Source organism: Chrysochloris asiatica, unplaced genomic scaffold, assembly GCF_000296735.1.
Source record: "Chrysochloris asiatica unplaced genomic scaffold, ChrAsi1.0 scaffold00432, whole genome shotgun sequence".
Lineage (NCBI taxonomy): Eukaryota > Metazoa > Chordata > Mammalia > Afrosoricida > Chrysochloridae > Chrysochloris > Chrysochloris asiatica.
The window spans coordinates 641,494-666,479 of record NW_006408950.1 but is presented as its reverse complement, the minus strand read 5'-3'; the positions used below and the strand labels follow the sequence as shown (position 1 = coordinate 666,479).

The 24,986-nt window shown below is 44.8% G+C and overlaps 2 protein-coding genes across 2 annotated transcripts in view; one reads left to right on the top strand and one right to left on the bottom strand.

Annotated features, from left to right (window-relative positions):
• DHRS12 (dehydrogenase/reductase (SDR family) member 12) overlaps positions 1-9,544 on the top strand; it is a 109,750-nt gene extending 100,206 nt beyond the window's left edge. Inside the window, exons 6-10 of the mRNA XM_006876938.1 lie at positions 1,819-1,880; positions 4,336-4,440; positions 6,568-6,658; positions 8,606-8,743; positions 9,435-9,544. Coding sequence (XP_006877000.1) covers positions 1,819-1,880; positions 4,336-4,440; positions 6,568-6,658; positions 8,606-8,743; positions 9,435-9,544 — 506 coding nt within the window. The remainder of the gene's footprint in view (positions 1-1,818; positions 1,881-4,335; positions 4,441-6,567; positions 6,659-8,605; positions 8,744-9,434) is intronic.
• A 10,290-nt stretch (positions 9,545-19,834) lies between these two features.
• Positions 19,835-24,986, bottom strand: part of WDFY2 (WD repeat and FYVE domain containing 2) — a 269,563-nt gene continuing 264,411 nt past the window's right edge. Inside the window, exons 10-12 of the mRNA XM_006876937.1 lie at positions 24,056-24,186; positions 22,150-22,258; positions 19,835-19,864 (exon numbers count right to left, since the gene is read on the bottom strand). Coding sequence (XP_006876999.1) covers positions 19,835-19,864; positions 22,150-22,258; positions 24,056-24,186 — 270 coding nt within the window. The remainder of the gene's footprint in view (positions 19,865-22,149; positions 22,259-24,055; positions 24,187-24,986) is intronic.

The window sequence follows — 24,986 nt, the reverse complement described above, 5'->3', positions numbered from 1 at the left end:
CTCTGGTAGCGTAGTGGTTATGAATCGGGCTGCGAACCTTAAGGTCAGCGGTTCGAAACTACCAGCTGCTCCGCGGGAGAAAGATCAGGCTTTCTACTCCCGTAAAGATTTACACCCACGGAAACCCTGTACAGGGTCGCTATGGGTTGAAGCCGACTCTACGGCACTTAACAACAACAACATGTTGAGGCATTTCCCTTTAATTCCTACTTTGTTGAGTGTTTTTATTAGGAATGGATGTTGGATTTTGTCAAATGCCTTTTCTGCATCATTTGGTTCATTCCCTTTTTTGTGTGTGTGTGTGTGGTGGATTACATTGATTGATTTTCTAATGTTGAACTATCCCTGCTCCATGATATGAATCCCACTTGGTCATGATGCCTTATTTGTGTGTGTGTGTTATTGAATTCTGTTGGCTAGGATTTTGTTGAGAATTTTTGCATCTATGTTCATGAGGGATATTGGTTTATAATTTTATTTCTTAGTGATATCCTTTTCCTGGTTTTGGTATGAGGGTTAGGCTTGCTTCATAAAATGTATTAGGAAGTTTTCTATATTCTGAAATAATTTAAGTAGAATTGGTTGTAAATACTGTTTTGGAACTTCGCAATCCATATATTGTGAATATATTTATGTGATAAATATTGTTGTTAAAGTACTGTCAAGTCAATTTCAACCCATAGTGACCCTCTATAGGGTTTTTGAGGAGCAATTGGTGAGCTTGAACTGCTGACCTTGCAGTTCACATTGACTTTGCAGTCCAGTACATTAACCCACAGCACCACACCAGGACTCCTATGTGATAAATACACTAAAGCAATATTTTCCTGATCCATTAGAGTGATCCATTAGAAATGTTATATATATATATGTATATATAACCTCTTGACTTGATTCTGACTCACAGCGACCCCCTGTGCTACAGAGTAGAACTATTCCATAGGGGTCTATAATCTTTATGGGAGCACATCACAGGTCCTTTCTTCTACAGCACTCCTGGTGGGTTTGAACCACCAACCTTTAGGTTAGTAGTTGAGAGCAAACTGTTTGTACAACTTTAAATATATATATTGTTAAGCGCTCTTGAGGTGGTTCCGACTCATAGCGATCCTATATAGGATTCCTGAGGAGAAGCTGGTGAGTTTGAACCACCCACCTTGCAGTTCAAACTGACCTTGAAGTTGAGTGCTTATTTTATAACACCTCACTTGGACCCCATATATATATATATGTGTGTGTGTGTGTGTGTATAAAATGATTATATAAGTAATCATAAAGTTATATACTCATTGTAATAAAACAAACATTCAAATCCAAACAATACAGACATGGGTAGCATAGAAAATAAGTCTTCCTTAACCCCACCCTGGAGCCATAACCAGTATTGTTAAATTTTGTATCTGTATCACTTTATATTATACATGGATGTCTGTTTTTCCTCAGTGGACTCATGTTGTTCTGCAGTTTGCTTTTTCTCTCCCTGTAGCATGGACTTCTTTCCCTCTCAGTACTCAAGATCTATGGCATCTTGCTAACAGGGATCTGGTTTTCCGTTTCTGGGCAACCAAACATCTGACAAGACAGAAGGAGAAACAAAAGAGCAAACAAAAGTAACACATAAAACCAGTTGCCATGGAGTTGACTCCAGCTCGTGGGTTTACCATGTGTGTCAGAGCAGAACTGTCAACCTTCCCATTAGTGGCTTTGAGTCTTAGCCATTTGCAGCACACAGAGGGTCCACGTGGAAGGGATGTGCAGATAACCAGGTCTGGCCTCCCCCTACAGCTCATACTGGCTTTTTGCCTCCTGCCTCCTCAGGTGTATATATTCTTACCACAGCCCTGCTCCCTGCACTGGAGAGTGAACATGACCCCAGAGTGGTGAGTTGACTGTTTGGGATACTTTGTAAGTAATGGACTTTGTTCCTGGTGGGAAGTTAGTGGCCCTATGATTGCTGCCCCTCTTGTCCGAATAGGCTATTCTGCCCACACCCCCTGGAAAGGCTGATTCTCCGAGAGGTAGCTTGTCTGCGGCTAAATAGGCTGAAACAAAGCCCAGACAGGCCTAACTGAGTGCTGCAAGGAGCTGGACCAGAGGTTGGGAGGATGCTTCCACTCATGAAGCACAGACTGGGAGCCCCAGATGCTCCTTTGGCAGTAAAGAACTTCCTCCTCCTCCTGATGTCAGGAAGAACCCAACCTCCCCGACTCCTGCCTCTCCTCATTGCTGTGGGGACAACTTCCCATGTGTGAGAGAGCCAGCTCTGCTCCACAGGGCTTGAAAGTGTCTAATTTGTCAGAAGCACATCTCATCACGCCCTTCTTTTGAGGTGCTTCTGGGGGCGGCGGGGGGATTTGAACTGCCGACCTTTTCATTAGCATCTGAGCACATTAAAAACAAAACAAAACAAAAAACCCAAACCCACTGCTGAAGAGTAGGTTCTGACTCATAGTAAACCTGTTGGACAGAGGAGAATTGCCCCATAGGGTTTTTGAAGTTGTGAGTGTTAATGGAAACAGATTGCCACATCTTTTTCTCCCATGGAGCAGCTGGTGGATTTGAACCATTAATCTTTTGGTTAGCAGCTGAGTGCTTAACCCCCTCAAATTCCTTGTGGGGAGGGAAGCTGAGCTGTCAAGAGCTGTGCTACAGACCCGAGCCCTCAATGAAGGTCTGTCCTCAGTGTCCTCAGAGGGGACAAATCATGAGGGGGGAAAGGCGACTCTGAAGAGTGGGGCAGCTGGGTGAGGCCTTAGTCAGAGGTGGGCGTGCATTTCCCAGAGACCACCCTGCTGGAGTGGGAGGAATCCAAAGGAAGGCAGGTTTTGTAGGCTGGCTTCGCTCTGCTATTCTGTGGTAGACAGAATAATGTCCCCACAATGTCCACAGGTTCCTCAGTTCCTTACGTAGGAACAGGGACTTTGCAGGTGTGATGGGGAGATGATCCTGTCTGCTCAGAGTGGGTCCAGTGTAATTGCCAGGGTCCTTATAAGAGGAGGCAGGACATCTGAGTCAGATGTGATGATGGAAGCAGAGGTTGAGGGGAAAGAGGCAGCCTTCCGAAGCAGGAGCAGGAGAGCCTCCAGAAGCAACATGGTCTGCTGGCCCCTTGATAAGCCCATTCCCACCAAGTCCATCTTGATTCATAGTGCCCCCTGTACAGGGTTTCCAAGTCTGTAAGTCTACGAGAACAGACAGCTTCATCTTTCTGGTACCTTGATATCAGCCCCATAAGACCAATTTTGGACATCTGACCTCTAGAATTGTAAGAAGAAATTTGTGTTGTCTAAGCTGCTAAGACTGTGGTAAATTGTTGTAGCAGCAGTAGATGGCGGATCCACTACTAGGTAAAGAAGACATATGAGGGACCCCCTCGTATGACTTTAGCTTTGCTTCATAGAAAAGACAGCTGTAATGAGAGAACAGAACAGAACAGAACAGAACAGAACTTGTTTAAATGGTATTTCTTTGGTGTTTTTCTTTGCGGGAGGAGTGAGAGGATAAAAGTCCACGGTGGTCCTCTTTTCATTTCAATAAGAATATTTTAACTGTACTATAGAGTCCTGGAGTCCTGGTATGGCACTGTGAGCTAATGCGTCAGACTGCAAAGTCATTTGAATTGCAAAGTCGATGGTTCAAGCTCATCAGCTGCTCCTTGGAAACCTTATACGGAATCGACTCGACGGCACTTCACAACAACATAGAGTCTGGGTGTGGCACTGTAGGTTAATGTGCTGCACTGAAACATCAATTTGAACCACAAAGTTGGTAGTTTAAACTCACCAGTTGATCCTCAGAAACCCTATACAGGGTTGCTGTGAGTTGGAACCGACTCAACCACATTTAACAACAACATAGAGTGATAAATAAAAGTTAAAGATGTCAAGTGAATTCACTATAGAGTTAATTTTGTGTTGTTTCTTGGGAGAAACCCAGTTTAGCCACAACCCTTCTAATTAAGAAACATTTCTTTAGTAGTTAAGGTAGAAAATTGTGGCCACCATACTGATTTTTTTCTGGACTGCAAATCACAAGTTCAGCGGTTTGAGCCTGTCAACTACTCCACCGGAGAACTATGAGGCTTTTTGTTCTCACAAAGGCTTACAGGCTCAGAAGTTGGTTGGAACCAACTTGATGACACTTAATAACAACAGTACATGCTGATTTTACCTCATGTAAACTTTCAAGTTTTTCTTCAGTTTATGAAGAACTTTTAAAACTTACAATGAAAGAAAATGATGAAACACAAACATAGTAAAAAGATAGCCAAGATAATGTGCTAACATGAGAGGGAATCTAACATGTGTTTACAAATTTCTATCACCTTTATTGCAGATAACTGTCTCCTCAGGAGGAATGTTGGTTCAGAAACTGAATTCCAGTGATCTACAGTCCGAAAGGGCAGCATTTAATGGAACTATGGTCTATGCACAAAACAAGGTCAATGAGGTTTCCCAAGCCTGCAGTGTATGAATGGTTTCTTCCCACAGATGGCTGATTCTGGGAGCCACTTAATTTGAGCCTTAGTTAGCACACAATGGAGTTCCTGGGTTGTGATGGTTATGTGCTGTGGAGTCGGTTCTGACTCATAGTGACCCTGCATAGGGTTTCCGAGGCTGTAAATCTTTACAGGAGTAGAAAGCCCCATCTTTCTCCCGTGGAATCACTGGTAGTTTCTGACATTGAGATTAGCAGCCCGATTCTTAACCACTACACTACCAGAGCTCCTTTCCTGGGTTATACAAATGGTTAATTTGATGACTGCTAAGCAGAAGGTTGGAGTTTAAGTCCACCCAGAGGTGTCTTGGAAGAAAGGCCTAGTGATTGAAGTCTATAAAATCATCTGTTGAAAACTCTCTGGAGCACAGTTCTACTCTGACCTACATGGGGTAGCCCTGAGTCAGAACCAACTGGATGACACTTGGATTTGATTTTAGTACACAGTTCCCTAGCTAAGAGGACTCTGTGTAGCTCTGCTGAGGCCCAGCACACCCTGGGAGAAACCTAAACTTCTGCCACTTCTCTTCTAACTGTTTCTCAGGCTATCCAGAAAAGAGTGGCAGCTGGTGACCACTGAACCTAGGACCCCAGCAAGGGTGTTCAGCCCCCCCAGCCGAGCCCAGGGGGAAGGAGGAGGACAGGCCTGTTCCTCCTCTCCCTTTTGAGGACAGAAGCAACAGGAACAACTCTAGGAGATCCTGGCTCACTCTGAAGGGCATGACCATTTGATTCTGAAGAACAAAAGGGATAAGAGATGCCAGGTCAGATGTTAACAGAAAGTGTGGTTGCCCTGCTGTGAGGTGTATCAATGTGTTATCAGGATTTTTGAAAGCCTAATCTATAAATTCCACATTTCCAGTTTTTGCTCTGAAATCTGCTTGATTTTGGAGACTGCTTATGCCCATTAGCTTTCCCTGGTTAGAAGTTGTCAGCCCCTCTGTGAGATTCTCTTTTCCTCTACCTCCATCAAGTGTGCCAGGGGAGTGTCCATGTTTGCTCATTAACTCCCAGACGAATTGCATTGGACAAATCTGCAAAAAGCGTCTTTAAAGTGATAAAGAGCAAAGATGTCACTTTGAGGACTAAGGTGAGCTTGACCCCAAGTCATGGTATTTTCAGTCACCACATATGCATGTAAAAGCTGGACAAGAGCATAGAAGAATCAACACATTTGAACTATGGTGTTGGTTGGTCCAAGAATACAGAAAGGACCATGGACGGCCAGAACCAACAACTCTGGGAAGAAGGACAGGCAGAATGCTCCTTAGAGTGAGGATGGCCGGACTTCATCCCTCAAACTCCAGACATGGTGTCAGGAAGGACCAGTCCCTGGAGAAGAACATCATGCTTGATGAAGTGGAGGGTCAGCAAAAAAGAGGAAGCCCCACAAAGTGACAGACTGGCATAGTTGGGTTGGCACAGTGTTAGCACACACATATCACTAACGGTAAGGATGGCACAGGACTAGAAGTGTTTTGTTCTGGTGTACACAGAATCATTATGAGTGGGGACCAGCTTGAAGGCACCTAACATCAACTCTCAGACCAGATCCTGGTAACCCCTTATCTTGACTCAAAATGCTTCCTCAGGGGACACGGAGTTAACGTGTCACATTATATATGGTGCTCAGAATTGGAGTTCTTCAAAAGCGTCATCAGACTGCCCTCGGATAACACCATGTGTTGTCTAAGCATCTCCCTTATGTTTGCTATGCTTTATGTGAGGCAGGAGTTGACTATTGATGTGCCCTCGCCCACCCCGTGCCTGCTCTGTGCTGGGTGCTGGAAGTACTGTGGTCAGCAGAGTGGACCCCAGCCAGCCAGCCTTCACTGACTGACATCAAGAAGTCAAACAAGTGATTTGTGAAGGAGGAATGTCTAGCACCCAGGGGATTCGATTTCACAAGGGGTCAGGGAAGCCCCAGGCAGCATGCAGCCTGGGGTCTTTATTATTATGGTATTTTTTCCCCTACTCTTCTCGCCTGGTGGCTTCCTGAGGGCGAAGCAGATGGAGTGGGGTCTGCCTCACTTCTCATTCTCACCTGTTGATTTTTCCCTCCTGTCCCAGAGGCAGCAGGTGGTTTTGACTGAGCGATGGGCCAGCATGCACCGAGCCATCCATTTCTCGTCCATGCATCCTGGCTGGGTGGACACTCCAGGTATGCCACGCTGCTTACAGTATTTCATCTAAAAATGCCGCTGGATTGGCTTTCCCCAGGAATGACCCCAAACCAGTGGGACGAGGACCGAGGATTTCATGTCTGTTGGGTTGGGCATGGAGTTCTGGTATGGCGCTGCAGGATACTGTGCTGCCCTCAAGGGCAGTTTGAACCACAAGGCTGGTGGTTCAAACCCACCAGCTGCTCCTCGGAAATCCTATACAGGGTTGATTTGGGTTGGAATCTAACAACTACAACAAGAAGGTTGGGCATGTTGGGACCAGATAGGGAGAAGGCTGGTTGTCAGGGCAGGGCCTTGTCCACAGGGTGCTTTTTGCAAAGCCATGAATGGGGCCAGGCTCCAGGAGAGCACCCAGTGATGACTGAGCTACTTCCAGATCAGAGATGAAAGGCAGGGGCTGAGGAAAGGCCGGGGCCACCTCCGCCTCTCGCTCCTGAGCCTCCGTGGATAACGATCACAAAGGAGACACCTTGAGTTCTCTGGAAGCATGTCAGAACAGGAGCCCTTCCCAGCTCAGCCCCTACCAACTCCGTGCCTCAGGTAGACCGCTCGGGCTCTTTGTAGCTTTTTCATCCTCCCCAGACAAACTCACTGCCACCCAGTCGATGACCCACTCATAACTACTCTGTAGAGGGATTCCGAGGCTTTCAATCTTTATGGGAGCAGACAGCCTCATCTTTCTCCCTCTGAGTGACTGGTGGATTTGAACTGCTGACCTTGTAGTTAGCAATCCAGTGTTTATCCTACAGCACCAACAGGGCTCAAGGCAATTATAAACACAGCAGCGGCAACAAACCTTCTTTTCATTCAAATTTTTCCACAATAAACAAGCATTATTTTTACAAAAAGAAAAGAAAGTTTATTTTTAACTGAAAAAAAAAGGAGAGCCTTAGATGATCTCTTATCTTTACTATGATCTCAGTAACACTTCTAATTTTTTTGAAACTTTTGTTTTCTCTGGTTTATTTTCTTTCCTTGGCTTCACAAGAGAAGTATTTTGTTTCCCAATGTGCTCAATTTGGAGACAGTATGTTCCCTGAGGTTTGTGGGGAAATGGGTTTTTTTGCCTGCAGCCAAATTGCAAGGCCAGCCGTGCTTGGGTTGGGGCTGCCAAGGGAAGGCCCCAGGCTCGGTGAGAGGCAGCGCAGAGACACCTCTGTGTAGCTCTGGGAGCAGGGGGAAGGCATGGTAGACAGTTTGGCAGGAGGTAAAAAACATCTGTCCTTTCTTACGACTCTCCTCCCTAAAAAGAAAATATGAAAATAGTCCAAGAACCAACCAATATCCTGAAAGCAGGAGTCCAGAGTCTGCGGATCTAACCGTTCTAGCCTCAGTGTGGGCCCCCAACTCATCAGAGCTGTTGGTTGGGGTTAGAGGCTTCCTTGGCAGTCTGAGACCATGAGTTTACACTTGGGTTGACTGGTGTGAGGTCAGTGGACAGGACTCCTCCCCGGTACCTTCTGAAGTGCAGCCCTTTCTAAATAGGCAGTAGGGAGTGCCTTAGGGCCTTTATGACAAGGGCCTTTGAAATCTCTTGCAGCTTGGAGAAGTGGGGTTTTTTTTCATGTTTTATTGTGAATTATATGATTGTTTACATGAAAGAACTTTAGTTTTACATTCATTCTATCATATATCGTTTCATTGCCATGGTTCCAATCCCCTCCATGCATCATCAACCAACCAAAGGGTATACCCTATAAGCCTGTCCCCTACACTCCCCCTCCCCTCCTCCCTCCATTCTTCAGCACACAGTCCCTCTCCCTCTCTGGATCCAAAGTCCCCAGCCGCTTCATCACTCCAGAGAAGTGTTATTTTGAAGTAAAAGTTTATGATGCAATTCCATTTTGTGATTACTGGGGGGCTGGGTACTAAAAATGATGCCAACCATACTGAATCAACCTGTCTCTGCCCACTTCTTCCCCCAGCTGTGCAGCTGTCCATGCCAGGCTTCCATGCCAGGATGAAGGGCAGACTGCGCTCAGTGGCACAGGGGGCAGACACGGTGCTGTGGCTTGCTCTGTCCCCTGCGGCCACCATGCACCCCAGCGGCCTGTTCTTCCAAGGTAATTCACTTCCTGTTTGTGTCCCTAAACCTGTCCTGAAACATAGGGTGGGTTTCCCATCCTTTCCTTGACAGTGACTAGGCTCCTTCCCTGGCCACTGCTACCCAACATCTGCTACTCTTTTCACCTTCCTCTTCCTCTTTCTGAACTTGGTGGGCCCTTTGAGTACAGAAATCCCCTAGAATCAAGGTGGGGCCAATCGTAACTCAGAGATGATCTCAGTCCTAGAACACATGTGGCCCAAAGCAGTAAGTGGGCTCTGCTTTTGCAAGCAGTTACCTGTTGCCTTTTTGTTCTTTTTTTTCTTGGAGAGACTTAGGGAACAGTACTGAGGTGAGGAGGCAAAAGCTGAGAAGCACAAAGGGCCTGCTTTCCTGGGGCAGAGCTGGGCTTCCCTTGCCATCTTTCCTGGTGGTCCCGCCTTCATTCAGAGGTGTCTCTGGAGAAAGGCCTGGTGATTGGCTCACGTCAGCACAGTTCAATCCGACAGTCTTGGAGCCACAAAACAGCAACTCCTTTTTCTTTCCTGTGCTGGTTCTACAGGACCTAGTGTGTGAGACCCTTGAGAACAGTCTATACCAAACTCCCAGGGCCCCTGCGGCTTCCTCCCTCGCAGACTTCAGTGACGTGGTGGACCAGAGGTGGGTCCACCTTGCTGTTCACCCACCTTTTGTTTTCCTCTCACCATTAGATCGGAAACCAGTTTCTACCCACTTGCCTCTTGCTAGAACGTCTTCCTCACAGGCTGAAGAGGAGAAGCTCACTGAAGTCCTGGAACAGCTGGCTCAGAGATTTAAATAGGCCAGGCCCCAGAATCTTCTTCAAAAAGAAACCCACTCCCCTCCCCTCCACACCCCTTAGCAGTGAGGCACCCTCAGGGAATGGCAACATTTGACAATAAATATGATCGGGGCTGCTCACCTAAACCTTTGGCAGCAGGTTCTTTTCCTGTTATTATACGACAAGGCTCTTAACAATTACACTCTGACCATGGCCTCTTCTTCTCCCACCTGACCAGTGAACAAAGTTGACAGGTGGCGGCTTGGCACTGCCTTTGCCAAGAACGTTGCCAAGAACAAGCAAAATCAAGGGACAATGGGCATTAAATACATATGGAAGTCATTGGACAGTATCATTAATATCTCAAACAAGGAAAATTTTGCTCAAGATAATCCCAAAAGAGCTGCAAATGTACACTGACAGAGAACTGCCAGAGGTTCAAGCTGGATTCAGACAAGGACATGGAACAAGGGGATATCACTGCTGATGTCAGATGGATCTAGACTAGAAAGATGTTAACCTGTGCTTTGTTGAAAGCAAAGACTTTCGATTGTATGGATCATGACAAGCTATGTAAAACACTTTGGAGAATTGAGTAATCTGGTACACTTCATTGTGCTCCTGAGGAACCTGTACATAGACCAAGAGGCAGTTGTTCGAGCAGAACAAGGTAACACTGAATGGTTTAAAATCAACAAAGGTGTACGTCAGGGTTGTAGTCTTTCACCATGTTATTCAATCTTTATGCTGAGCACATAACCTGAGAGGCTGGATTCTATGAAGAAAAACATGGCATCAGGATTGGAGGAAGACTCATTAACAACCTGCGATATGCAGATGACACAACTTTGCTTGCTGAAAGTGAAGAGGACTTAAAATACTGATGAAGATCAAAGACCATATCCTTTGGTATGGGTTGTACTCAATGTAAAGAAAATTAAAAAAAACTCATCACTGGATCAATAAATAATATCATGATAAATGGAGGAAAGATTCAAGTTGTGAATGACTTTATTTTGCTCAGATCAGCCATCAATATTCATGGGAGTAGCAGTCAAGAAATCAAACAATCCTGTGAACCCGGGTGGAGACCTGGTTGGCCAGCAGTGTGACAAGACCTGGGGACTTTTTGGCCCAGAGTCAGTGACATAGCCACAGAGGACTGGAGTGGAGAGAGAAACATCCAGCTGATAAGAAGAGAGGGCATATGCACAAGAACACCCACACTTACAGATAATACCCACTTGACATGACTTCAATGAATGGGTGATCAGAGCTCAACTAGAAGAAAGAAGAGGAAAAAAAGAGTAATCTGATCCAATTTGATGAACTTGACCTACACCTATGGATGCAGTAGCTCAAAAGAGAGAACAAATCTTTACAGCAAGGATCATTCCCACCCCCTCGATACACAGAGTAGACAGGGATGGGCAAATTGGACATTGGCTACCCAAAATGGAGGGGCTACAAAGGCAAGAAGTGACTGGCTTACAAGCTTTCAAGAGAGAATCTAGATCCAGAGGGTGTGGAGGAAGGTAGAATCTCCACTGAGTAGTTTCCAATCTGTTTGGACGGATAGGTCTCTTGTGATACAGTAGTGAATAATTGTTATCAGGACTGATTGTAAGGGTTGGAAATGTAAAGGTAGACATTTTGTAGCAAAAGAAGGGGAGTGATTGATTTTTCAGTCTAGGAGCGGAGGTCCCTTGGAAGAAGAGTGGAGAGCGGGAAGAAGAGTGGAGAGCGGCACCCTACCCAGAGAAAGAGTGATGCCAGAGATGGAGGCAGAGATGATGACATGCAGATATGCATCAGCCGGGGACTTTAGACCCAGAGAGGGAGAGGGGCTCTGTGCTGACTATGTGGGGGTGTGTGGAGGTGGAGGAGGAGGCAGCCTTGCAAGGTATACCCTGTGGTTGGTTGATGATGCATGGAGGAGATTGTAACCATAGCAATGAAATGATAATAGGATACGATGAATGTAAAACTAATGTTCTCCCATGTAAACTACCACATAATTCACAATAAAACATTAAAAAAAAATCAAATAATGTATTGCATTGGGCAATTCTGTTGCACAAGACCTCTTTAAAGTGTTCAAGAGCCAAGATGTCAGTTTGGGGACTAAGGTACAACTGACCCAAGCCATGCTATTTTCAGTAACCTCATATGCATGTGAAATCTGGATCGTGAATAAGAAAGACCATAGAAGAATTTATGCTTTTGAATTATGGTGTTGGAGGAGAATATTAAAAGTACCATGGCTGCCAAAAGAATAAACCAATTTGTGTTAGACAGCATGCTCCTTGTAAGCCAGGATGGCCAGACTTCGTCTCTCATACTTCGGACATATTGTTAGGAAGGACCAGTCCCTGGAGAAGGATATCATGTTTGATAAAGTGGAGGGTCAGAGAAAACGAGGAAGACCCCCAACTAGATGGATTGACACAGTGGCAGCAGCAATGGACTCAATGTAACAACAATTTTGAGGTTGGGCAGGACCAGGCAGTGTTTCGTTCTGTTGTGCATGGGGTCACTGAGTTGGTACTAACTTGATGGCACCTAATAACAACAACAGCAACAAAGCTTATGCTTGGAGTCCTGGTGTGGTGCTGTAGGATAAGCACTGGACTACAAACCACAAATTCAGTACTTAAACCCACCAGCTGCTCCTTGGAAACCCTATACAGTATCACTGAGTTGGAACCAACTTGACAATACTTGACAACAGTTTATATTTATAGGGGCCCTGGAGGTGCTGTAGAATAAGCACTGGACTGCTAGATCGCTAGGTTGGCTGTTCAGACCCATCAGCTGCTCTCATAAAGATTTATAGCCTTGGAAACGCTATACAGGGTCACTATGAGTCCGAATCGAATTGATGACAGTGATTTATGATTTTTGAATTCATGCACGATTGTTGTTGCTGTTAAGTGCCATCAAGTCAGTTCCAACTCATAGTGACCTTGTTTCCAAAGCTGTAAATATTTCCAGGAGCAGAAAGCCTCTTCTTTCTCCCATTGATAGGCTGGTGACCTTGTACTTCTCAGTTCAGTGCTTATCTTAAACAACACGCCTGGCATTCTTATCGTAGTTTGCTAAAATCTCTAAACCACACCATGTTACCTCTAAGTGGCATCAGGGAAGTTGTAACAAACCAGTGAACAGATTTAGAATGATCTGTCTACAGTCTCACTTGCAGCCAAGGAAAGCCTGGTGGTGCTGCCCAGCCCCTCACTGGACTGCATTCTCACTGTTGCCCAAGGCCCTCAACCAGCCCTCTGGTTCATTTTCCCCAGGGAAGGATGTTTTTGGGTACACATGCTGGGCTGGGAGGGGAGTGTCCCTCAGGGATAAAGCAGTGTTTTGCAGTGGGAGGTGTGGGTGAGGTCTGTGTAGGAAGGGCACTGCCCCTTGGTTTCTTTGCACTTATTTTCTGAACCATCGAATGGGTCTCATGAGAGGCATTTAGAGCAGTTTTGCCTGGCTGAGCATGCCCTTCTTGTCTGGAAAGTTCATTAACCAGTTAGAACAGACTTGCGTGAAGATAAATCAAAGGGACTAGGTGCCACAGGTTCCTGGATGGCACAGTTTGCACTTAGCTACTCAAAGTTTGGAGGTCTGAATCTACCTCATGGCACCATGGAAGGTGTACCTGATTCTGGAAGATGACATCCACTGAAAAACCTATGGAGCAGTTTGACTCTGACACACCCAGGGTCACCGTGTGTCGAAATCCTCTCGGTGCCAGGAGGTTTGGGAGTTGTTTGTTACAATGGTCACAGCCCATTTGCTGTGCTTCAAGTCTGTGGTGAGCAGCAGTAGACACACCCCCAGGCAGGATGGATCCCACAAAGTGAACCCCAGAGTTGGATGGCCATGGTGCATGTGCTACAACAAAGGAGGGTCCACAGCTGCAGGAAGGTTTTCGCAAAGATTTATTTTAAACCATGGAAGCAACTTTACATTGAGAGTCTTTTATGCTGACCATGGTGACAGGTACATTTTGGTTGGAGAGAAGCACAGTGGGAAAGTAAGCCGAGTAAAGACATGGAGGCTCAGCAGCATTTGAATGGACAACGGGATACAAACACTGTAAGACAGGTAATTTTTGCTCGTTACCACGGAAGCACATTCAGAGCATCAGTTTCCAGATGGGGTGATCTGGGTTGGTGGGATCTAGTGGCCAAGGATATGGAAAATGCCAAGAGCACAGCTAGAATCACATTTGAGAAATCTGTTTCCACGTCAGGCTTAGGACATTCTCAGCCCAGCCCCTTGGAGGATTTCCTCATTTCAAAAGAAAGGAAAAGATCTTCGTAAAGGAACCTGCAGTCAGTGTGAGCTGTGGGCTGCACATGTGGTGGACATGCGAGTGGTCGAGTCCATCTCTCTGGTTTTGGGTAAAGAGATTGGGCAGGCACTGAAATGTGGGGCCAGCACCTTCCCTGCTGTCCAGTTATTAACAATGTTTATACCTTTCATATAAAGATTCTAAAAAGTCACTTAAAAAGCACGACAAATGGCATAAAACACAAACATCTGAATACAATGGTTAACTGTCGCACACCTGTTTTGGTCCATACTTCATTCTGGCATATGCTATTGATGTAAGGCTGTGATCCATTTAAAGAAAGACATTTATGTGAGTATAAGTAAAATACTTTCTCATACTACTTTCCCTTTTTACTAGTTAGCTCTCCTCACTCTCTCATGCTTCCCAGAGAACCAAGGGAACAAAGGGGGCAATGTCAGAGAAAGGATCATAAATGCCAAGATGGAATTATTGATCTAACCTTTAAACCAACTTGCAATTCTTTGAAACATCCTCTCCCAACAGGGTCAGATACTCGTCTGACTCATAAAGGTGAGCATTTGAGGTATTTATTTTGAATGAGATGGTACCATGATTATGTTCACCTTTCTCTAAACCAAATCTACTAACTCAAGATGGGCAAATTTAGAAAACAATTCACTGATATGGCAGAAGACAACAGAAGCATGCAATGTGTTTTGTTCTTGTTTATCTGAGTTAAATGACTCATGTGGTTGGCAGACAGGGGTAATGGTGTTGATTGTTGTTGGTTGTTATGTACCATGGAGTCAGTTCCGACTCATAGAGACCCTGTACAGGGTTTCCGAAGCTGTCAATCTTTACGGGAGCAGAAAGCCTCATCTTTCTCCTGCGGAACAGCTGGTAGTTTCGAACTGCTGACCTTGCAGTTCACAGCCCGATTCGTAACCACTACGCTACCAGAGCTCCTTAATGGTGTTGACTAGTCTAATGATAAATAACACTCATGGAATCATAAAACCTTAGGATTGAAAGGACCTTTAAAACAATCATCTAATTCAATCTTGAAATCTTGACTTGAGGCTTTACTCTCCTGTTCCACAGCTCTCTCGGCTCATAAATCCCCTGGCATGGTAAACAAAGGACCCTCTTCAATTCTGAGAGATCCATATTTTAGCTAGTGCTTTTATATATTAGACATAAAGAATAAAGAGGCTTCTCTGAGGAAAGGTTAGTGTTAAAAGACGAAAATGCAAACTATAAATTTTGAGGGTTGAGAAGTCTAGTTCTTGGTTGTAAGGTTAAGATAAAATTTGACCACAGATACAAATGCTATTACGTTATGGACCTAAGATACTTGGGAACTGAAAATAAAAGGCACGCGGATGGAATGGCAAGACTGAGCCTGCTAAGACCCCATCACGGGTGCTGGGGTGCTCCTTGCTCTGTGAGCTGGCTCAAGTCCTTTTTTCTGTAACTGAATTGAGAAATAACTTTTGGTTCCACTTGGTGAGGACACTTCATCCCTGCATGTACTGTACGCTGAGGAGGAAAAGAAGGCGGCACTGCTTGCTCACACATGCAAAGTGTTCCACCACTGTTGTCTAGAAGATTCTCCACCTGCCATAGTTCAGCCTCTTTCCTTTAGCTACGTGGTGCAGCTGGGCCTGGCTCACCTATCGAATTATCTGATGAGGATGGAAGTTCTTCCCAGTTGAGGTCAGTGGTATGAAACCACCTCCAGCTCTACCTCAAAGTCTGCACACACCTAGGAGTCTCCAAATTAGTTATCTTGGGGGCATCTTCAGATAACAATTCTAGGCATTTCCAAAGAGAAAGGGACTCTGATGCTGATAAGCATGGGGCAGGAAGCCTGACTGACTCACAGAGTTGAGCCTGAGCCGTGTCTCAGTGGCTGACAGCAACAAGACACCAGGCTCTAAGGCTGCAGATGAGGCACTCCCAGCCAGTGTGGTCCCTGAGCACACACCAGGCAGACTCCACATCTGGCGCCTTTGGTAAGCTGTTTCCCAAGCCTGGAAAATCTTCTTTCTCCACTTAGCTGACTCCCTCCTCTACATCTTTTAACTCCACTCAGAAGTCCTTTCCTCTGTGAAGCCCATCCAGCTGAGTAAGGGGGCCCTCTGTGTACCTCCTGAGGTGAGGCCCCAAGTACATCTTCACCATGCATCTACCACATGGTACAGAGAGGATCTAATCCACTGACTCATCCGTGTGGCCTTGGGCCAGGCCAGGCGTAGAGATCCGAGCCCTGGTGTCCCAGTGCCCCATTCATTCTGAGCTCAGAACCTCAAGTACCTTCAAGATCACTCAGGGTTTCAAGTGGACACCATTTCCATGCTTTACGATCACATTGCTAGGCATTCACTTTCTTATTAGGATAAAAATCAACTTTAAATTATTTTAAAGGAGGGAAATTAAGTATTAAAAAAAAATACTTACATTTAAAAATACAAATCTTAGTGAACAGGGTCATTTACATATGTGGCACTGTGGGCTAATGTGTCAGACTACAAAGTTGTTTTAACTGTAAGGTCAGTGGTTCAAGCTCACCAGCCACTTCTTGGGAACCCTATAAAGGGTCGCTATGAGTCAGAATTGACTCGACAACAGTTAACATCAACAACAACTTCCATGCATAGTTTGGAGCTATCTTTTGCTTAAAAGTCAAGTTAGGGATTTAAGAACTGAGAATTGTTTAATGTTAAGCAACTAGAATTGAGGGGGTTTTCACAGTGAAGCTCAGGAGTCAAACAGGTGATGTGTCAACAGACGGGTAGACACTACAGCGCCCTCTCTAGGATGGCCCTCACACAGGCAGTGGGGGGTGTGTATTCAGGGTCCTGGATTTCCACTTAAATTTGGTTACTGGAGTGGCCAGTAGGGAAGAGAGCAGGAAGGATCTCCACTGCTGAAGACCTGCAAGAGCCGCTTCATTGCATGGTACTCCCCAACTCAAACCACAGGGCTGAGTCTCAGAACAAGGGTCTCATCGGGGAACACACCAGGGTCCTGAGAGTGCCCTCTGAAGCCTCGGGAAGCCACTCCCCCTTCATGCCAGGGCCAGCTAATGCTCAAAATCCACCGTTCCTTGAGAACACGCCTAGATTTGTTTACATCTGTCTGGGATGAATGAAGTGTTTTGTGCTAGGGATATTCTAGATCTTTGAAGAGCCCTTCCAATTTTGTGGTTTTGTGATTCTTTGAATAGTCCAAACTTGATTGACCTCATATGAAAGGAGAGAGGATTTGAAGTAATTAGTCTAAGATCACTTTTGCTCCTGTGGAGACTTTAGCCAGGTATTTGGAGCCAGTCATATGGTTCCTCTGGAGAAACAGAGCATGTGATTAGAGAATAACAACTACATATATAATACACACGTCTGTCATTTTCCCAGCAGTCATGCTAGGCATTACTTGCCAGGGCTGCGACGTATTTAAGTGATGGAGCAAAAATGTATATAAAGTGCAAATCCAAGAGGGCAAAACAAGAACTATGACAGTTAACCTAGAGAAGAAAAGGCAAGTGCTGAGGCCAGCTTCCACGCCCAGTGAGGGAAGCCTTCATTTCCATAAGATGTACCAAACATTTCTGTGAGTTTCAAAGATGGTGGAAGAGACGCTTACTGTAAAACTTGAGAATTCACAGTATTACAAGCAGTACATACTTGTTTGCTAAGCTCTTTTCACCAAATTCAAGTACCCATGCCAGATGAGGTGCAAGTAAAGGGCAGGGCAATGGATACGTTGACATGTGTGGTCTTTGAGCATAGCTCTAATCTCCAATGAGACCCAACTAGTTTCAACCTCTGCGTGGCTCTGTGGGCCACAGACTAACCCTGGTGTGCGTGGGGGCCAGTGGGGCAGCCAGCTTCTGAGTGCTCATCTAAACTTCGCTCAGAGGCACACCAGGCCTGCTGGCCACCTCATCTACCCCCATAACACTGTTTCCCTGTGTGTGTACAGGCTGGGTGCCAAAGTTTGGGAATGGAAAACAGCAATTCATTTCCAACATGCAGTAACTTACTAAGTGGTTTCACAGGTCCTAGTAATAAACTACAAAGTAAACTATAAGGTATTTGAATATTTTAAAGGTAATTCCCTTTTTAAAGCTCTCTCACAGAGCAATCATGCAGAAACCTCAAGGTAACTGTAACAGTGTTTACTGACGGCAAGCAAGGGCACAGGGGGTGGTGTGGGGTGCATCCTTAATGTTGAGGTCACATGGTCACTTAGGGCTGCTGTCTTGGTGGAGGCCATTATGAAATGTGGCTACCCAGGACATACACACTGGCTCTGCTTCCCAATGCTGGCGGAACCTCTTACCCAGGACACACATTTTGCCGTGTTAGTAGTGGTATGCAAGTATGGCTTGTAGTACTTCCCTGGTTACAAAGGAAAGTAATTAATGACATGAAGGGGTGGGGGGCTGCTTTCCAGGAAAAGAGAAGAAAAGATAGGGAGCGTTACAATTTCATGCCAATTCAACTACCAAAACATTGGCAAATCAGAAGTGAACAAGATACTGTGGAGACAGGGCTTAGGTGGGGACGGGCAAGTAATTGGCCTGTTTATATGAGAGCTTTGTTTAACCTGGTGATCAATCCCCAAGAGATTGATCCTCCCCACCTCTCCCAACCCGGTGAGACAGACTAGGAGAGACAGAGCATGCAAAGTGCTTAGGATGGGGCAGGCACGTGGTCCCTGTTTGCAGCTAACTGTCATCAACGGGTTTTTTTGTTTTGTTTTAAATAAGGATGTCAAAATCCTGAGTTGAGTCACTAGACCAGGAATCTCTCTCGTTACCAAGCTTGACTGCATGCCCTCAGGTTCCTTTCCTGGAGCCTCTTATACAGTCTCATAGGACCCAGCCTGAGCGGTAGAGTTCAGTACCTTTAAGTTGCAGATCATATACAGTTTTAGTATGAAGGTGTGAAAGGTATTCTGGTAAAGGACATTAAGATAAAAAGTTTTAAATAACTAAGTTTTAAAGAGAAAGCACATACAGATGGTGAGGGGTAGCATAGGACTACAATCTTGCAGTAACGAATGCCTTCTAGTTCAGAAGAGATGTCACAAGGAAAAAGCACATTGGAAAAATACTGGTTCTTGAAGCATATCAGGTTTTGTTGTTGCTTGTTTTAAATATTATGGGTGGGGTGAGCTGTGACAAATAAAACTAAGATATAAAAGGCCCAGGGGGCTCCAACCGAGTTCTAAATGCTGCAGGCACTGCTAGTCGAAGCTCTGACTTCTTGATGCCGATGGAGGGAGCAGCTTGCTCACAGCATTGCTAATGTGGGAAAGCAGAGAGCACTGAGGCGGGATGCAGGGCCATTCCTACTGGATAAGAGCACGATGAGTCAGGCATTACAAACACATCATTCTTCAGGTGCTTCAAGAAGTCACTTGGTAAATCCACACAGATGGCTTTCCAAATCTCGCCACTGAAGAGGATATGAAAGCAGAGACATTGCGAATAAATAGTGAAATACAGAGACTCTGGTGAACAGCAGATGATGGTTAGAGTAGAAGCAGAGATGAGAAGAAAGAGATGCTGACCACATGATACATGCTCAAGTGAAGAGAACACGGAACTACTTTATAATGACCACAAATACCCCAAACAGATATGTCCCTCATTTCTCCGACACACAAAGCAACAAGGAAAATGAAGTATTAAAAAATACAAAAAGGAAACACCCTACATGGATTTTTTTCATTATACTCAAAACAATGTAGCACAGCCAGACTGTATAAACCATTTGTTGAAAAAATACCTTCTCTGATCTTGTGTGAACAAGGTGCAAGTACCCAGTCACTAGTTCACCAGCGAACTTAGTTCATCACACGCGCAAACTCATCTAGAGCCTGTGCTTTCCTCTCTTCTCACGCGCTGGCTTTCCTTCACACCCTCAGCAATGATTTGGATTATTAGAATAACCATTTCTTTAGTAAATACTCTCTTTCTGATTCCGGGGGTGGGGGGTGTGTCATCAAGACACCACTGGGGTCATATCCCATAGCTGTAAAAAGAAGAGAAAGATATGTGAGTTTAAAAATGAATTTTATAATCTATTGAGGATAAACAGTATTCAACCCTTAGAATTCTTCAAGTAATTTTTATCACTAAAAGTCAACTAAATACTGAACAAATATGAATTCTAAATCTTTGATGGTTACCAGAGGTGGGAAGGGAGAGAAGGGTGGGCAACTGGTAGACAAGTGTTAACTTGGGTGATGGGAAAAATAATTATAATGAAAAGTTTTTTCCATTAAAAAGTTAGCTCAAAAACATAACAATGGAAGCTAGAAATTTTGACTCAGCTAATAGTTCTACTGTTGGAAACTGACGAATGAAATACAACCATTTGACCTATATCCGCCTAAGGGGATGGAGCTGGACTGGGTGGTGTTTCACTGTTTAATTCCACTGCGTATGAATTCACCATGAGTTGGGGTTGACTGAGTGGCAACTACAAACACCACTAACAACCAGCAACAATGCAGAATGACCACAAAGAGGTATTTTGGAGGGAAGGGGTAACAAGTACATATCGAGCACCATGCTGTTTCCTTTCCACATCTTATCTCATTTACTCTTCCCAACACTTTTGACAAGATGTCTCATTTTACAAAGGAACCCAGCTCCCAGAATTAATCTAACTCATAGTGACTCTGTGCACAACAGAATGAAATATGCTCACAATTGTGAAGTTTCAGTCTGTTGGTTCTGTGTCAGTCCATCTCATTAAGGGTTTTTGACTTTTTCACTGACCCTCTGCTCCTTAGAAACGAGGATAGTGAAATTCCATCTCATGCACTCTGGCCGTATTATCAGGATGGACCAGTGGCTTGAGTTTGCTTTAAGCCTGCTCCAAGTCACAGAGGCCTGGTTGCTTCTGTTGTTGTCGTTAGGTGCCATCGAGACGGTTCCGAAACGGTATTGAGTTTCTGAGGAGCCACTGGTGAGCTTGAATCACTGATCTTGAGGTTCAAACCAACTCTGCAGTCCAGTGTATTAACCGACAGCGCCACACCAGGACTTCTAGTAGGGGTTAGTTTAACTACCTCATCCTGCTGCTGCCTCCAAGAACCAGACCTGAACAGGCCAGGAAGCTGAGCTCAGTGCCCCTGGGTGGGTGTACCTCTGTGTGTCTCAAGGAGTAACGCAGGTGTGGCCCCTTCTGTCTGGGCCTCTGTGTGCCACTGATGCACATGGTTTCCCACAGTCCTCAGAGGCCCTGGGTTAGTGCTTTTGGGTTAATTGATCTCCCGGGGAAAAGATCTTGTTTATTTCTGTTGGTTTATTCACTGCTCTATCTTCACTCAGTGCTGAGCCCAGGTCCCACCTCCTCCAGGAGGCCTTCTCCTGAAGTACCATCTATCTCCCTGAACTGAATTCTTAAGAGAATTCTTGTCTGTATCACTTTTTTGCCTGTTTGCCCATAAGACTGATTAAAAAAAAGACCATGGAAAATGGAATTAAAAGATAATGGAAGTTTTTAATACAAAAGACCGGGTTTACTAGTCAGAAGGAGTCCTGGTGTGGTTCTGTAGGGCAAGCGCTGTACTGCTAACTACAAGGTTAGGGGTTCAAATCCACTGGCTGCTCCTTGGAAACCCTACACAGGATTGCTATGAGTCAGAACTGACTCGACGGCACTTCACAATTAACAATAACTGGTCAGAAAGAGATGGAAGGAACCCAAGACTATGGCCACCCTTCAGGTCTAGAATGGAATTTATCCTCTTGGCCCAATTTTCAACCAAGCAGTGGACAAGTATATAGAAGAGACAACACCAGTGAGGTATGCTTACCATGGAATGGTCAATCATTCAGGATCAAAAGGGCACCATCTACCTGAGGACAAGGCTTAGAGGGACTGGGAAGGAGGGTGGGATGGAAACAGGACCCACAGGGAGGAAGTGGAATAAGTGTTGTTGTAGGGAGGGGATTGGAATCATTAAGACAAAACAAAGCGTATGATTCATTGGATGCAAAACTGATGATCTGCTCTGTAAACCTTCACTAGATTCACACACACAAAAAAGGTAATGGGATTTTTTTCACAAACTATTTGAAGCCCCCTTATATGTCTCAAATAGCTAGCTAGCTATTCCTTGCAGGCAGGAGCCAGACCATTTCCTTGTGGAGAGTCAGTGCCTGGCGTGGGCCCTGCATGCAGTGGGTTCCCCCAAATGCTCACTGCTAAGGATAAGCTTTTGATAACCTCACATATTCTTGGTGCTCCTATGTGTTCACATAAGGACGAAGATGAAAAGTGTCAAGATGAATATGATACCCTACCTTAATAACCTTGTCAGTTCCAGAAGTCAGTAACCACCCTCTGGTTGCATCAAAATGCACATGCACAATGTGATGTTTGCTGTCGTGGAAGGTAGCCGTGGGTGCTCGTCTGCAAGGAGCCGAGCAGAAAAGAAGGTTTCAGTGGGTAAAAGGTGCTGATCCAGGAATGAAGTAGCCTGACTGGACCTTACCCTCTAATGTTTGCCAAACTGCTAAAATCCCTCAAGTGAAAAGTGCCTTCTATCTACCTTGATATCTCATTTATATTTTAGAGGCCTGTTATGGATTAAAAAAATAATAAAAATAAGAATAGTGTAATATTCTCCAAAATGCAAGAAAGTTTCAAAATCCCTTCTGGCAAATTTGTTCCTTCAATTGGAAGCGTCCATTGATGTTTCAGAGATCAAGTCTCTAGCTGTGCTTTTGATGAACCTTAACAACAACAACCAAACAAAATGTGTTTTTGCTAAATTTGATCCCCGAAGGAGATGCCAGTAAAATATTCTACCTTCATCTGTATAATTTTAAAAAGTGAGCTTCCTAAAATGCCCAGGCTGTAAGAACTGTCATTCTAACTGAAAGGTCCCCCATTCTCTCTCCTCCTTTCACTGGAGGTTTGGGTTTTCTGCAGTATTCTAAAGCTTTAACAAGTAAAACAAAATATACACAAGCAGCATGATTTGCTTTGTGCTTTTTAATTGCTGCATTTTGAGGACGAGGGCTTGAGTACCAACTTGGTGCTCTAGCGACAATGCACAAGCTTCCAGAGAAGAGCTGAAGAAACAGGGCAGGAACTAGAAAGAGGACAGCTGCTTTCGAATCAGGATTTGGGGTTACCACTCCAATGGGCTCTCTGAACACGGCTATTCTCTTCTTTTCTATAGTGAAATCTGTAGGACAGATCGCAAGGACACTAAATATGATTACTTTAAATTTTTAGAATGAAAGATTTAAACTTAGTTTGCAAGTTGCCTAGACTGTCTAGGTCTTTTGTTATCTATGAAATGAAGAATTAAACTACAGTATCTCTAAGGTCTCTTCCAGATTGCTAATTCAATAAGAGACGAACTCTCTTATTAATTTCATCAGGTATACTGAGTAGAAAATAATCTTGTAAAAGGATCTCAATTTATATGTGATATGTATTTAAAAAGCATGAAAAATATAAATGAGGACTATTTGTGCTGGAAGAGGATTCTTTGTTTTATTAATTTGATTTATTGCTGATCTCCTTTGGGGTATTTTTAATGTTTCTGTTTTCATGCAGCTTTTAAGATAGCCATCTAGCACTTAAAATATTTTTTATTATATACAAAGTGTTGGGGTTGGGTGGGAGTGGGAGAATTAGGAAGAGGAGAAGTATCCTGTAAGACCCTCCTGCTATTCAGCTTACATCTAGGGGCAGTGTTAAATACTGAGTGTTAAAGAGACACACCCAGGTGCAATGACCTATGGCCCTAGTTTCTAGGAAGCACGACAACAGCCCATCCAAGCAGCTAGACATCCAGTATTGTTTCCTAGGGGGACTAAGCTTAGTGCTTCCTGGAAAATGAGACTGGAGCTGGCAGGCTGATACAGCTCGGGCAGACACCAGCTTTGGCTAGAGAGCAAACCTTGGGCCACTGTCCTCCTGGGCAATTCTTAAGTCAATGGGCAGACGAAGGAGTTTGCTCCAAGACAATCTATTTAAAATGCATGTGGCCTGTGCTTTCACCTCAGGTTGAGGGGTGCACAGAGAGAAATAAATTCTTTGAGCATATTCTCTTCTCCTTAGCTCAGAGAGAGCAGAAATCTCTTGGTGGAAAAGGAGGGTTCTTCACACTGCCGTGGCCAGAATCACGCATGGTGGCAGCACTGAGGGCAGCCGTCCTCAGCCTTGAGAAGCCTGCAGAGCACTGACACTTACTCTTCATCTGTGATGGCCTCGTGGCAGCTGTCACACACCCTTACTTCAAACTCGAAGCCCATCAGGGGAATGGAGGAGCGCTTGGAGCTGCACTTGCCACAAACAGCCTTCCCGCATTTACGGCAATGGTGCTGGAAGGTGAAGCAAAGATGGTTATTCTTCTGGCCCTCGCCCCTCACCCTCCTGGTGGCCTCAGGCACCATCAATGGAATTGACACTAGGATGCCAAACGAGAATGCACCGCCCCCACCCCCCAAATAAAGGAAAGCATCAGGTGTGCTCTCTTTTTTGTACTTTTTATCTAAAACGTGGACTGCTAGGAAATGCATCTGTGCCACCTTCCCATTCCACCTCCTTCCCTGCCCTGGGTGTTTCCCAACCATCCCTGCTGTGAACTAGAGGAGCCACCAGGCCATCAGGCTACCTTCCAGCCAGTGTCCCCAGGAGCTGCGGTCTCCAAAACCAGTCACTCTGTTGTCTATACTTGGTCCATGCTTAACCTAGGTAACTGGAGATGTGACTTTCTTGGGGGAAATCAATCAAATCATTGAATCTGACTGAAAATGCTACATTACAAGAAAATCTAAACAACTAAGACAGAGGTAGGGAATAATTAAGGAAAAGTAAAGGAGGTGTGCAACAAGGTTGTATTCTTTCACCATACTTATTCAACCTGTATGCTGAGCAAATAATCCGAGAAGCTGGGTTATGTGAAGAAAACGTGGCATCAGGATTTGAGGAAGACTCATTAACAACCTGCAATATGCAGATGATACAACCTTGCTTGCTGAAAGTGAAGAGGACTTAAAACTTTTACTGATGAAGATCAAAGAGCACAGCCTTCAGTATGGATTACAACTCAACGTAAAGAAAACAAAAATCCTCCCACTGGACCAATAAACAACATTCTTATCAATGGAGAAAAGACTGA